Source organism: Rattus norvegicus, chromosome 1, assembly GCF_021556685.1.
Source record: "Rattus norvegicus strain SHRSP/BbbUtx chromosome 1, alternate assembly SHRSP_T2T, whole genome shotgun sequence".
Taxonomy (NCBI): domain Eukaryota; kingdom Metazoa; phylum Chordata; class Mammalia; order Rodentia; family Muridae; genus Rattus; species Rattus norvegicus.
The window spans coordinates 112,460,160-112,472,500 of NC_141534.1; the positions used below are offsets into that span (position 1 = coordinate 112,460,160).

At 39.5% G+C, this 12,341-nt stretch overlaps 1 protein-coding gene across 1 annotated transcript in view; it reads left to right on the forward strand.

Moving 5' to 3' along the window:
- Positions 1–12,341, forward strand: part of Slc17a6 (solute carrier family 17 member 6) — a 40,054-nt gene that overhangs the window by 18,126 nt on the left and 9,587 nt on the right. Inside the window, 5 exon segments of the mRNA NM_053427.1 lie at positions 2,783–2,897; positions 3,960–4,047; positions 5,712–5,798; positions 8,677–8,819; positions 12,257–12,341. The exon segment at positions 12,257–12,341 is cut by the window's right edge and continues 65 nt beyond it. Coding sequence (NP_445879.1) covers positions 2,783–2,897; positions 3,960–4,047; positions 5,712–5,798; positions 8,677–8,819; positions 12,257–12,341 — 518 coding nt within the window.

Consider the following 12,341-nt stretch of genomic DNA (forward strand, 5'->3'; position numbering starts at 1 on the left):
CACCTTAATCATCACAAGATAATTAAGCCTCTGTATGATCATTCTGAGATCTATCATTTTGTGATGTGACGACCACATCGCAAGCCTCTGCCCTATCTACACTCTTCAGACCTCTTCATTCATCATCTGTTCTGTTTTCCTTTGCTCCTTAATACCCTGCATTACATGGTCAGTCATTCTCAGCAATGCCCTGTTTTCTGGTCCAGGCATGTGTCCAATAGTGACATTTCAGTTAAAGGTGAACTACCTACTGTTAGATTATGTTGACTAGATATTTAGCCATTCTTCATCTGTGCTGACATTCTCTGTGTTTGTAGCATGATATTGCCAAATCATGCAGTTTCCAGATGCCATCTGCTAAGCCAGGCACCACATAATACATACATAATATATTAGGTTCAGTTGTCCATATAGCAACCACTTCCAGTTTGGAACCCTTGTGGTTCACTCCTTCCTTTTAGAATTTCTTTTATGTTTGATGCACTCATTCCCAAGGACTGGCTCAAAGGCTATTCTGTGAAAGCATGGCTTACTGGTCAACCTCAGTAGGCTGTGCTTTCCATATGTATTTCTATTAGGCTTTGGAAAAGTGCTGCTTCTGAACTTCTTGGCTTTTCTCTCTTCCTTTCCTGGTCTACTATGGGCCATATTCATGCTTTTTGAATCCTGTTAATATCCTAATAACAGAAGAGCAAAGGTCTAGTTTCAAATTTCATCTCTGTTACTTGCAGTTTTTCTGACCAGTCTTTCTTAGGCAGTTTTCTTATTTGTATAACGAGCACTTGAAAAGAAATCTAATTCAGGCAGATAGTTTCTTGGACGATTAGCTGAGTTCATGTGGTTGGAGGTGGTATAAATAGTTTTCTGAAAATCTTCCTTCCCTATCTGAGCACATGTTTGAAATCAGTGTTCCCAGGTGAACTGTGAACAGAAAAGCTTATCAGTGCTGGTGGTGTAGCAAGAGAAAGCATAAAGGCTTTTCTTACAGGGTAAGAATCCTGCTGCTTCGAAATTTAGTTTCGCTGGTACTCATTTGTACACTTGTCTAAAATTAAATAAGATTCTATTCTCATTTAACTTCAAATTTTATGCAAAATTTGATAGACTTCATTCCTAATCAGTTAAGGTCAATGTACTCTCCAAAGCAATGGTAATGCTTAGAATGATGTTTGGGAGAACTAATAATTGAGAGGTATTCACAAATAAATTGTCGTAAGGTGAACTCTGCAGTAAAGTACATGGGTAAGGGCTACATTTTTATGTAGAGTATGGGTCAACTATCACATGTACCGATGCATCCTTTTGTGGTTGTGAAGTTACAGCTTGTGAGATTTGAGCATGGTTACCCTTAAATAAACCTTCTTAATATTTAGCTCTGATTGCGGTCGATGCCCAACTAATAGTTCATCTCTGATTTCACTGTGGGGTTGATTTTGTTCCCCTAAGTGATATTTGGTAATTTCTGCAGGCATTTTCTGTTGTGGTTGAGGGGGAGAATGCCATTGGTATCTGTTGGGTAAAGTTCTAGGACAGAACTAAAGATCATTTCATGCATAAGCCAGCACTCTACAACAGAGAATTATCCCTACAAAATGCCCGTTGTTCAGCAACTGAAATGCAAAGCTAATGAAACGTGTAAAACTTCACTCCCTTTCATCTATTTAATGACAGCACCATCCTAAAAACTCTTTCTAGCAGAAAGAAGATCACGGCAGGAAGTTCTATTCCTACAAAGTAAATTTAATCCAAATTAACCCCCACAATAACTACCAGAAGACACATGTGTTGAACAAAGCAGATAACATGGTTTATCCTCCTTTAATCTTAGCACACCATATCATCTCTGAGTCCAAATGTAACACGCCCACTCAGCAGCCATGGAGCAAAGAGGGGATTCTGTGTCTATGAGAGGTGGGTCAAACTATCTCCAGTGGGGAAGAAAGAGGCAGATGTGGCTGCTGACTTTTCAAGAAAATTATCTGCCCCAATCTTTGACTGCCATGAAGGAAGCTGCTCGTTTTCAGCCCTTCGTGATCTTATTTATTAAATGTTACTAGCAGGTTAATAATCATTATGTGCCCTTCAGAAATTCAAGTCATTAACTGTGATATTTAATACAGCTCTGGAAAACCTGGAACATCTATGATGTACCCAATCCCAACTGAAAGGTCAAAGTATGACTTAGTAACACATTGGGTTGGGCCCTTGGGAATAATCTGTTCCTAAAATATACTTCTCTTCAAGGGATTGGTTCTGGCATTTCCATTGAGGATGTGTTTTATTCATTGGTGTGAAAATTATGGAAGCTTTCAAAAATACTTAAATTAGGATTTTTACTTGCAAAACAAAATCTTTAACATTTTTCTTCCAATTCTTTCTTAATTTTTTGTGTATATGTGATCCTGTGGATGTACCTCAGACAAAATCTGTCCACCTCTGTATCCCACAATGAAGAACAAAAAGGGAATTAACACTAGTACACTCAGTAAGAAAAACCTCTTCTACGAGGTCGACCTCTGGGATGTCTGGAGCATTGAAATGTGATTGCTTTTGGCCCACTCTTGTTTCTTACTCATCACCAATGTACTCATTACCAACTTTTAGGTAATTCAAGGATGCATTTATTACAGTAAACTGATCCATATAGGAATTATTTTATTCTTTTAGGAGGAAAATATCCACTTTAAAAGTGCTTTTTTTTTCTTAACCACTTAAACTCACCTGAGGAGCTTTGAGCAGTGCAAGTCACACTGAGTCACATCTTCCCATGTCTATCTTCCAGGGTCTTTGGGGCTGCCATACTGCTTACCTCTACCCTCAATATGCTGATCCCATCTGCAGCCAGAGTGCATTATGGATGCGTCATCTTTGTTAGAATATTGCAAGGACTTGTGGAGGTAGGAATTACAGGGTGGCATCATTTCAAGTTTGGGGGTGCAACTGAAATCTACATGCTTACTTTTGTCTTTATGGAAAAATAGATATTAGCTGTACTATATAATGTTAAAATAGGAGATAAAGCATTGGAAATGTATCAGTCGCAGGTAATCAATCGACTTGGTCCTCAAACTCAGGGCTCCACGCGTGCATGAGAGACGAGCAAGTGCTCCCATACCAGTGAACTACATCCTTTGGACTTGGATGTAGTTTTTAAAAGATTAATCTTTTATTTTTCACTCATGTATAGGTCTGTATTTCTGCATGTGTGTATGTACATGTGAGTGCAGGTACCAAAGGAAGCCAAAGGCATTGAATCCCCTGGAGCTGGAGCCATAGACAAATTGTGGAGAGGTGAAGGGAACCAAACTTGGGTTCAGCTTGACTGCTAAGCCATCTCTCCATCCCGCTTGAGAGGTTTATCCTAAGTCTCTGCTTTTCTTTAACACACTGAAGTATTTAGCACATTCTTAGCTATGTGGTTATACAATTGGAGCTTGATGTAGTATTCAGAAGACTTTGAAGGAATGCCATTTAAAAACCTGAGTTTGACCCATGAACAGTCCTTTCACCACATGGGGTGTGACAGAAATAGACAATGTGACTGTAAAAACACTGAGAAGATTGTTCTTTCTTCCAAAGTGGAAAACAATTTGACAGAATCAAAATTATAGAAAGTGATAGTTGTTTTTAATGTCAACTTCTAAATGGCTGAACACCTATCTAGAGTTTTGGGGAATCACTCAATGCAGTGTCTTACAAAAGGTGTCCACGTTTCACAAAATGTTTCACTCACAAGCAAAGTGATTATCAGACAGTCTTATTTTTCGCTTTAATAAGAAGAAAATTAGGATGAGGGAAAACCCTGACAGGTGGGAGCATCTGAAGAGATTGTGTGTGGAGCTTTTCAAATGGGATTCCATGGGTTCAGTGAGAGCCATTAGATTAGAAACAGGCTCAGAGGAGGTTCACTTCCTAGTGGCTCTGTATCCTAAATTCCCATGTCTGTTTTCCCACTGCAGGGCGTCACCTACCCAGCCTGTCACGGGATATGGAGCAAGTGGGCCCCTCCTTTGGAGAGGAGTAGGTTGGCTACCACCTCCTTCTGTGGTGAGCATTGTGCTGCTGTGGTGGGCTAATGGTTAGGGAAGGTAACTGCATTTACAAAGTAGCAGGTTTGAACCACTATTCTAATTTTCATTAGCATCTTTAAACCAGCCTTTCTTTATGTCTTCTCTTATTTTGGGAGTTGAGCCATTCCCAAATATGTTAACTGGTGGTATGTATTTGAAATAACTATGTAGCATGGACTATCCTGAAACTTCGTATGTACAACAGGCTGGCCTAGAACTCACAGAGATCTTCCTGCCTCTGTCTCAGATTGTGCTTAGATTAAAGGCATGTACCACCAACACTGGCAACCTTAAATTATTATTTTTTTGAGTCCCCAATAGATATACAAGGAAAGTCCCATTCCTAAATGGCAACAAGAGACAATACGAAGTCACTTGAAAATTCAGAGCTCCTGTAAAAGCCCACCAATGTTAAATTCTCAGCCATGTTATTACATACAGACGTTGAATTTGTAAACATTAAGATTTACACCAAAGGCTTTAAATATCTCAGTCTTTGTCTCTGAATCTGAGATACTGTTTTCACAATCATTTCTGATACATTTTAAAAGGAAAGTAGAAAACATCATGCAGAGGTAAAGCATATCTTTCTAAAAAAACGGTTTTTTTCTTTCCTTATTTTTATCTTCTCCATTTGAGTGTCTGTCTGCATGTATGTTAGTGCATCATCTGCGTGCCCAGTGTCCTCCGTATTAGGGTTCTCTAGAGTCACAGATCTTAGGGAATGTCTCTCTATATTAAAGGAAATTATTAAATGACTTACAGGCTACAACCCACTAGGCCAACAGTGGGCGACTGTGAATGGGAAGTCCAAGAACCCAGTAGTTGCTCAGTCTCAGGTGTTTTACTTGGCCTTCTGTATAAGCTGGAATCCTGAAGAAGTAGATTCCAACAGAGGTGCTGACCACTAAGTGCCAGCAGATGATGAAGAAGAAAGCTTCCTTCTTCCATTGTCCTCATGTATACCAACAGAAGGTATATCCCAGATGAGTGGTGTGTACCACCATGCCTGGATTTAAGTTATTTTTCACTTGGAACTTGCTCTATCTCAGGCTGACCTTGAACTCAGAAATCTGCTTGCTTCTGTTTCCTGGGATTAAAGGTGCCAGACACCTTGCCTGGGCCCAAATTTTTCAAACCCACTAGGCCTCAAGATCTAGATCAAAAGCCTGTGTCTTCCAGCCTCAAGATCGGGATCAAACGTGTGCCCTCCATTTCTGTATTGTAGTTCATTTCAGAAATAGTCACGTTGACAGTTGGGACTATTCATCACACCATTGAAGGCCAGAAAAGAGCATCAAAGCCCTTGGAATTGGAGTTTTGGATGGTTGTGAGCTCCTGTGTGTGTTCTGAGAACGGAACACATGTACTCTACAAGAGTAGTAAATGCTCTTACCCATTTCTGCAGCCCACAGCCTTGTTACAGTTCTTTAAGTCTCCATTATGTCCCGCTGCCTAGGTTTGATTCTCCGTATGGTCCTGTGATTTTGTGTAAGGATGTAGGGTGGACATGTGTTTGATGGAGTGGTGTGCATATGTGTGCAACTGTTGCATGTGTTCGTGTGAGCCAATCCTAGAGTACCCAAGGGAAAACCCACTATTGTTCTCACTTACTTCCCTCCTTCATTCCTTCCCCTCCAGGTTCCTATGCTGGAGCAGTCATTGCAATGCCCCTAGCTGGTATCCTGGTGCAGTACACTGGATGGTCTTCAGTATTTTACGTATATGGTAGGTCACATTTATTTCCAATAGAGTTATGCAAGGCTGTTAAATAGGGAAACATACAATGCACAATTATTTCCTTACTTTCTCATCTTAAAAAAAAACCTTTATATTCTGAAATTATTATTCCTTCATTGCTGTTTGCTGCCTTAAAGAGCAATAATGTTGCTTATGGAGACACTGCAATACTGTTTTAAGTAATATGCTTCTGTCTGTGAGGAGGATAAGGAGCTCCTGATTAAATGCTGCTAGGGATGAAAGAGCTAGCCCCGACTCCCCTCGCTTTTCTGCTATTGTTTTCTGGCCATTACTCTAATTCTCCCTTGTCAAGCTGAACGGGAGTGGGTGACAGGAGGATGGTTGTCCTGCTAATTCATCTATTGGTTTTGATACAATATCTATAATAACCAGTCACAGAAGCAGAAATTAAAATCCACAGAGATCTCACATTGAAATAAAGATGAAATCCTACTGCATATATGCTAATAAGAAGCCGAATGCTTTCCAGACTGCCCTGGGGGTTCCCTTTCTAAGGTGTCTAATATCATCTTTGGGTGTGGGCACAAGCATCTGGAGGATTAGATTAAGCACGTGGTGTTGTAGAGAAGTGTCTGGCTGCCTCTGAATTTGGCCACATTCATTTGTTCTTAGCTTGAAATATTCTTAAAATGGTAAGTGTATCTTCCTAGAGAATTCTGACAAATATTGCTTTATAATAAGGGTTTTTTGGGTAGTGAAGAACCAATTAACAGGTTTTTAGATCAGTGAATGCTCTACATTGTAAGCTATATATGTTTTTGGATATTTCTGTCTCTCTGTGTCTATCTCTGCCTCTGCCTCTGTCTCTCTTTGTCTCTGTACATGTGTGAGTATGTTACATGCATGCCGTGGTATGTGTATAAAGGTCAGAGGACAACTTGTAGGAGTCAGTTCTCTCTTTCCATCATGTAGGTTCTGAGACTGGAACTCAAATTTGATAGAAAATGTCGCTACCTGCTGGGCTACCTGAGAGGATCCCTAGAGAGAATTCTGAAAGTCAGATTTTAAGTTTTATTTTTCTGTTATTTGCTCTTCACAAGGGTGTGTGTTTGTACTTAGCATGGCTAGTTGCTACCATGATTTTGGCTTAGTTTATTACTTACTTGAAGATTTGATGGGACTCTTACATTCATACACATCTCAAATGTTAATTGTTTCTAGAAAAAGAAAGAAAGATAGGGCATGGAGTTGAGTGGGAGAGAAGGTGGGGATGATCTGGAAGGTGTTAGGAGAGTAGAAACTGTGATCTGAAAATGTAAGAAAAATTATTTTCAAGGGAAATATATTTTAAAGAGAAAAAGAATGCTAATTTAAGTAAGTCTTTATGTTTTCTCGAATCTCATTTAACATTTATCATATACTATGAATCAAAGGATATGCAGTAGATATTTGGAAAAATGCAAAGCATGTTTGCTTGCTGTCCACAAGAAAAACTGGATCCTGAATAGCATATTCAGTTTTTGTTTTAAAAATTAGTGTGATGAAATTTGAACAGTAGAGTAAATGGAAGAAGGTAAAAGCTATAGAACACCAGGTGGACACAGGGCCCAGTACATGGATTTAGTTCATGGTAGCGATGGACAGAGTGGTACAGGATACGTTTGATGAGTTCAGTTGGTGAGCATGATGAACAGTAAGGGATCTTCACCAAATTACAGACCTCTCAGTTATCAGATGCTCGGAGTGTGACCCCCTCACTCTTCTGTGTAATATAAACAACAGCCTCCTTTACCTATTTTTATTATTTTGCCAAGAACTTCTAGACATAGTTAGGATTTAAGTTTATGAAAATCCTGCATATATATATGTATATATATATATATAATGTGTGTGTGTGTGCATATGTGTATTTCACATAATATATGGCCTCAAATCACATCTGCTTCCATGTTCAGTAATTAAAGGGAAGACAGCACATCAGCAGCTATGCATGGTGTTAAGGAAGTTGTCTTAGAGAGTCTATAGACAAACATGAAGTATTAGTGAGCTCAGGAGCATTTAGATTGTTACCCAAGGGATAAAGGGAAGAGTCTGAAAGAAAAATGCAAAGGCTTGCTAGCAGTGGGAAGAGCGGGATAAATCACCTGGAATTCCTCCTCCTGTCGGGATTCCAGATTTATAATGCACAGGGAGAATACAGGTTCCTAGTGAGAGTGATAAATAAAGATGAGGACTGGAAGGAGAGAAGATAGTTTGTAGCCTAGGGATGTAAGTTCTGTCAGTCCCCAAGAATGAACAGCAAAGTGAGCTAGGGCACACAGTGTGTAGTCACATCCCATGAAAGTGCCTCCATGTTAATTGTAGGGGCGTTTGTTCATCGAATGTGGTCATTCAGGCTAGCAAACTCTTCTTCATTTTACTTCAAAACTATTTATGGCCCTTAGAAGTGCCAGTCAGTGAGGGGAGCAGACATTTCTCCTGCTCAGGAAATTTAAACTATTTTATATATTGAAAGTCAGCAAATAAGAAAGATGTCCATCCCTCATTCCATGGCATTCTCCAAACAAAAATGTGGTCTTGTTCAGTTTTCTTCTGTTGTTTGTCATTGTGTCTGGTCTGGAACAGCTTGGGAATGGAATATGAGGCGCGTGATTAAATTTCCGACTGATACCATTCAGTAGCAGCTTGTAAGTGTTCTGTGTATCAGAGTTAAAGATACAAACCATGGCATCAGTCTTTGAGAAATCTGGTATCCAGAGCCTGGGGACAGGAAGCAGCAGGTAAACTCTGCCCACACCACACCAAATGGTTCTCATTGAAATTACTATGTGTTGTCTTCAACCCTTAGCTCTTAACTGTATTTCTGATTACTGTCTTTGACCTCCTTGCTAATCCTGTCTTGCAGGAAGCTTTGGTATGGTCTGGTATATGTTCTGGCTTCTGGTGTCTTACGAGAGCCCCGCAAAGCATCCAACCATAACAGACGAAGAACGTAGGTACATAGAAGAGAGCATCGGGGAGAGCGCAAATCTGTTAGGAGCAATGGAGGTAAGCATTTCTTTATGGTGTCTGTACCTGTTTTTATCCTTCCTGGACTAACCGTGTTACAGGTCCTTACTGAACAAAAGTAGTCTGGTGCTAATCTTTCCCTCAGCCTCTCTCTCCCTCCCTCCCTCCCTCCCTCCCTCTCTCAATCTATTCTCCCTAGCCTCCATCAGGAATGATTACTACCTTCTTTTCAGAGAAAAACTAGATGGCTTAGCAGGAGTTCTCAAACTTTAGGTCGTGACCCCTTTGGCAAAATCTCTATCTCCAAAAATATTTACATTATGATCCATGATAGCAAAATACAGTCATGAAGTAGCAGCAAAAGTAATTTTACAGTTGAGGGTATCACTACGAATGAGGAACTGTATTAAAGGGTCACAGCACCAGGGAGGCTGAGAACCACTGAGCACTGGGTTAGAGGAACAGTACAGTCTCTGGCTTTCCACTTCCTGTATCCCATTGCCTTTTAAAAGCACTGTTTCTCTCTTCTTACAAGGTTTCATATGTTCCTGTTACTTAAAATACATTTAAAAATAAGATCAAATGGAAGTAGAACTTGTATTTCAAGTTCTTTTGAGCATTTTTTTGGACCAAATTCTGCATACAACAAAGCAGGCGGCATAGTCTCAGGTTGTTTTGTCTGAACACCACTAACACAATCAACAGTGGTTCTCTGACCTCAGCTGCATTGCACCAAAACTTGTGGTCAGGGAATTCCCACAGAGGGTACCCAGAATATCTCAGAGAAAGAACTAGAAAGGGAAGAAGAATACAGCACACCAGGAATACCAGCCCAATGTGCTTCTTAAAGAAGCCAAGTACAGTGCAAGTTCAGGTGTATCAGAGAATGTAATGTATTTTAGACCAGCAACAAGGGGATCAACACACAGTGATTACGGGAAGCTTTAGTGAATGTGTCTCAGGGTCGAGGCCCATTTCTTTCAAAGTTTGGGAGAAATATCCTGGCTTGAGAATCTTCAAGGCCTGAACTTGAATTATAGCCCCCTAGGAAGACATGCAGTATGGGCCAGAGATGGGGGACTATGATCCTCAGGATCCAGAAAGCTACACAAGCGTAGCCAGAATTGACATCTTGCCCTGTTTACTTTACTTTTGTTTATGTGGACAGTTCAAACATGTGTCCCATGAATGTGTCATATTCTCTTCAGGAAATTCTATCAGATCTAATACATTCAGTAGTGACTCTCAGACACTGCCAAACTCATGGCCACATTCAAATTATTAATACCCAGGCAGGCAATCTTCTAATACTTGTGGGAAGTGCCACACCTTCATCTTTTACAGTCGCTTGCTATGAGTGGATCCAGTGAAAGATTGCAGGTTACAGTGTCCTGTATGACTGAGATCTTTTATGTTTTTCTCTAAGGAATAATTTTAAACACTATATATATATATACACATATATACATATGTGTATGTAAATATATATATGCATATATATACAGATGTGTGTGTGTGTGTGTTTATCCTGAAACAACTGAATGAACACTGCCAGAATGTCTAACATCTGCTTGTAACTCCTGATGATTTTTAAAGCATAAAGTAGGTTAGAAGCAGGAGAGATGACTTGGTCGTTAAGAAAGAACACTTGCTGTGCTAGAGAACTAAGGTTCAATGCCCAACACCACACAGCAGCTCACAACCATCTGTAACTCCAATTCCAGGGAATCTGATGCCCTCTTCTGGCATTTGTGGGCACCAGGTACACATGTGGTGCACAGACACACACTGAAGCAAAATATGCATACATACAAGATAAAATAAATAAATCTTTTTAACATTGACAGTTTTCTCTTCCTGTTGGGTCAGTGCTTTACCACATGAAGAACGTAGTTCTCAGAAAAGATAATTCTGACATTAGCAAAGCAATATTTTCCCAGCAGGAAAAAAGCTGTTGCCTCTTAACAATTCAGTTATACCTCTTCCCCACACAGAGGTATCCTAGTGCAGTCACTCCTGTCTTTGGGCATTTTTACTTATCTGTGAAGTATTTTTATCATTTATGACATATGAAAGAGGAAATAGGATAGGATTAAAGAGAAAATTCCTATCCCTTGGGGCTTACCTGTCATGCTTTCACAATACAAATATTTATCAAAAGCTACGTATGCTGTTTATTATGTTATTTTTTTTCTTTTTATTTTTTTCGGATCTGGGGATTGAACCTAGGACCTTGTGCTTGCTAGGCAAGCGCTCTACCACTGAGCTAAATCCCCAACCCTGTTATTATGTTATTGATGTGGGCTTTTGCCCGTTTTTTGGCATTACATATTTTTCTGATGACTGTCATGTGATTTCTTACTATTCTACATTTGAAGTGATATTTGAGACTCTGTATACAGACAGTTTCATAGCAATGATCCTGGGACTCAGCACTTAGGAAGAATTATTAAATCTGTGTCTAGAAGTTCTGCTTCCTGTTTGGATCATTTTATCCTGTCAAGGACACCATAAAACACTGATTGAGCTTATTTTAGAAGATTATCTCTTTGGCAGGTGTATTTTGGTCTTCAAGATAAGGTGCTTAAGAAAGTATTTGTGACTATGGGAAATAGTTTGAGGTCTAAAACATTAAGTGTAAGAGGTTTAAATTGTAAAGGTGTTATAATCATAGCAATTTTCTCTAGGCCCTTTTTGTTTTTATTTTTGAAAAGACTCAAAAGGAAATAGCTGGTAATGATGTCCTAGGCTGTACTCAGCACCACGGGACTATTTCAGGAACTAGTACCTCAGTGTCATAAAGTATATTGATCTTCACTAACTGTCAAGAGAATCACAGAGAGATGATAGCTTAGCTGACTTCGGAGAGGGAGACAATCACTTGTTCTGGTTTTATTTTTCTTGTCCAAATACATTGAACTTTTAACATTTTAGATATCATGAAGCCACTCACTTGGCAGTATTTTGCTGGGTGGCGGAGGAAGCTGTTTTAACTCTTAGAAGTTAGAACCTGGGGTGGAGAGATGGCTTGGTGGTTGAGAGCATTGACTGCTCTTCCAGAGGTCCTGAGTTCAAATCCCAGCAACCGCATGGTGGCTCACAACCATCTGTGGTGAGATCGGATGCCTTCTTCTGGTGTGTCTGAAGACAGCTACAGTGTACTTATATATAATAAGTAAATAAATATTTAAAAAAAAGGAGAAATTAAAAAAAGAGAGAAATTAGAACCCATGGTTTTGGAATTTATTTTCTATGTACATAAATTTGCATATGATAGATACTAGACTAAACCAGAGGAATAGATTGCTATTTTGTTTCTTCATTTAATGATTGTTCACTCGCTTAAGTTTAACTGGGATGCTGTAGCTACCAATTAATTATCTCATACTGGTATTCCACCCTATGAGCCTGAAAACAAGGCTCAATTTAAAGTCAGAAAATGCTGAAGCCAAGTAACTCTTGTTTGGGGCTTTCAGAAATTCAAGACCCCATGGAGGAAGTTTTTCACATCCATGCCCGTCTATGCGATAATTGTTGCAAACTTCTGCAGGAGTTGGACTT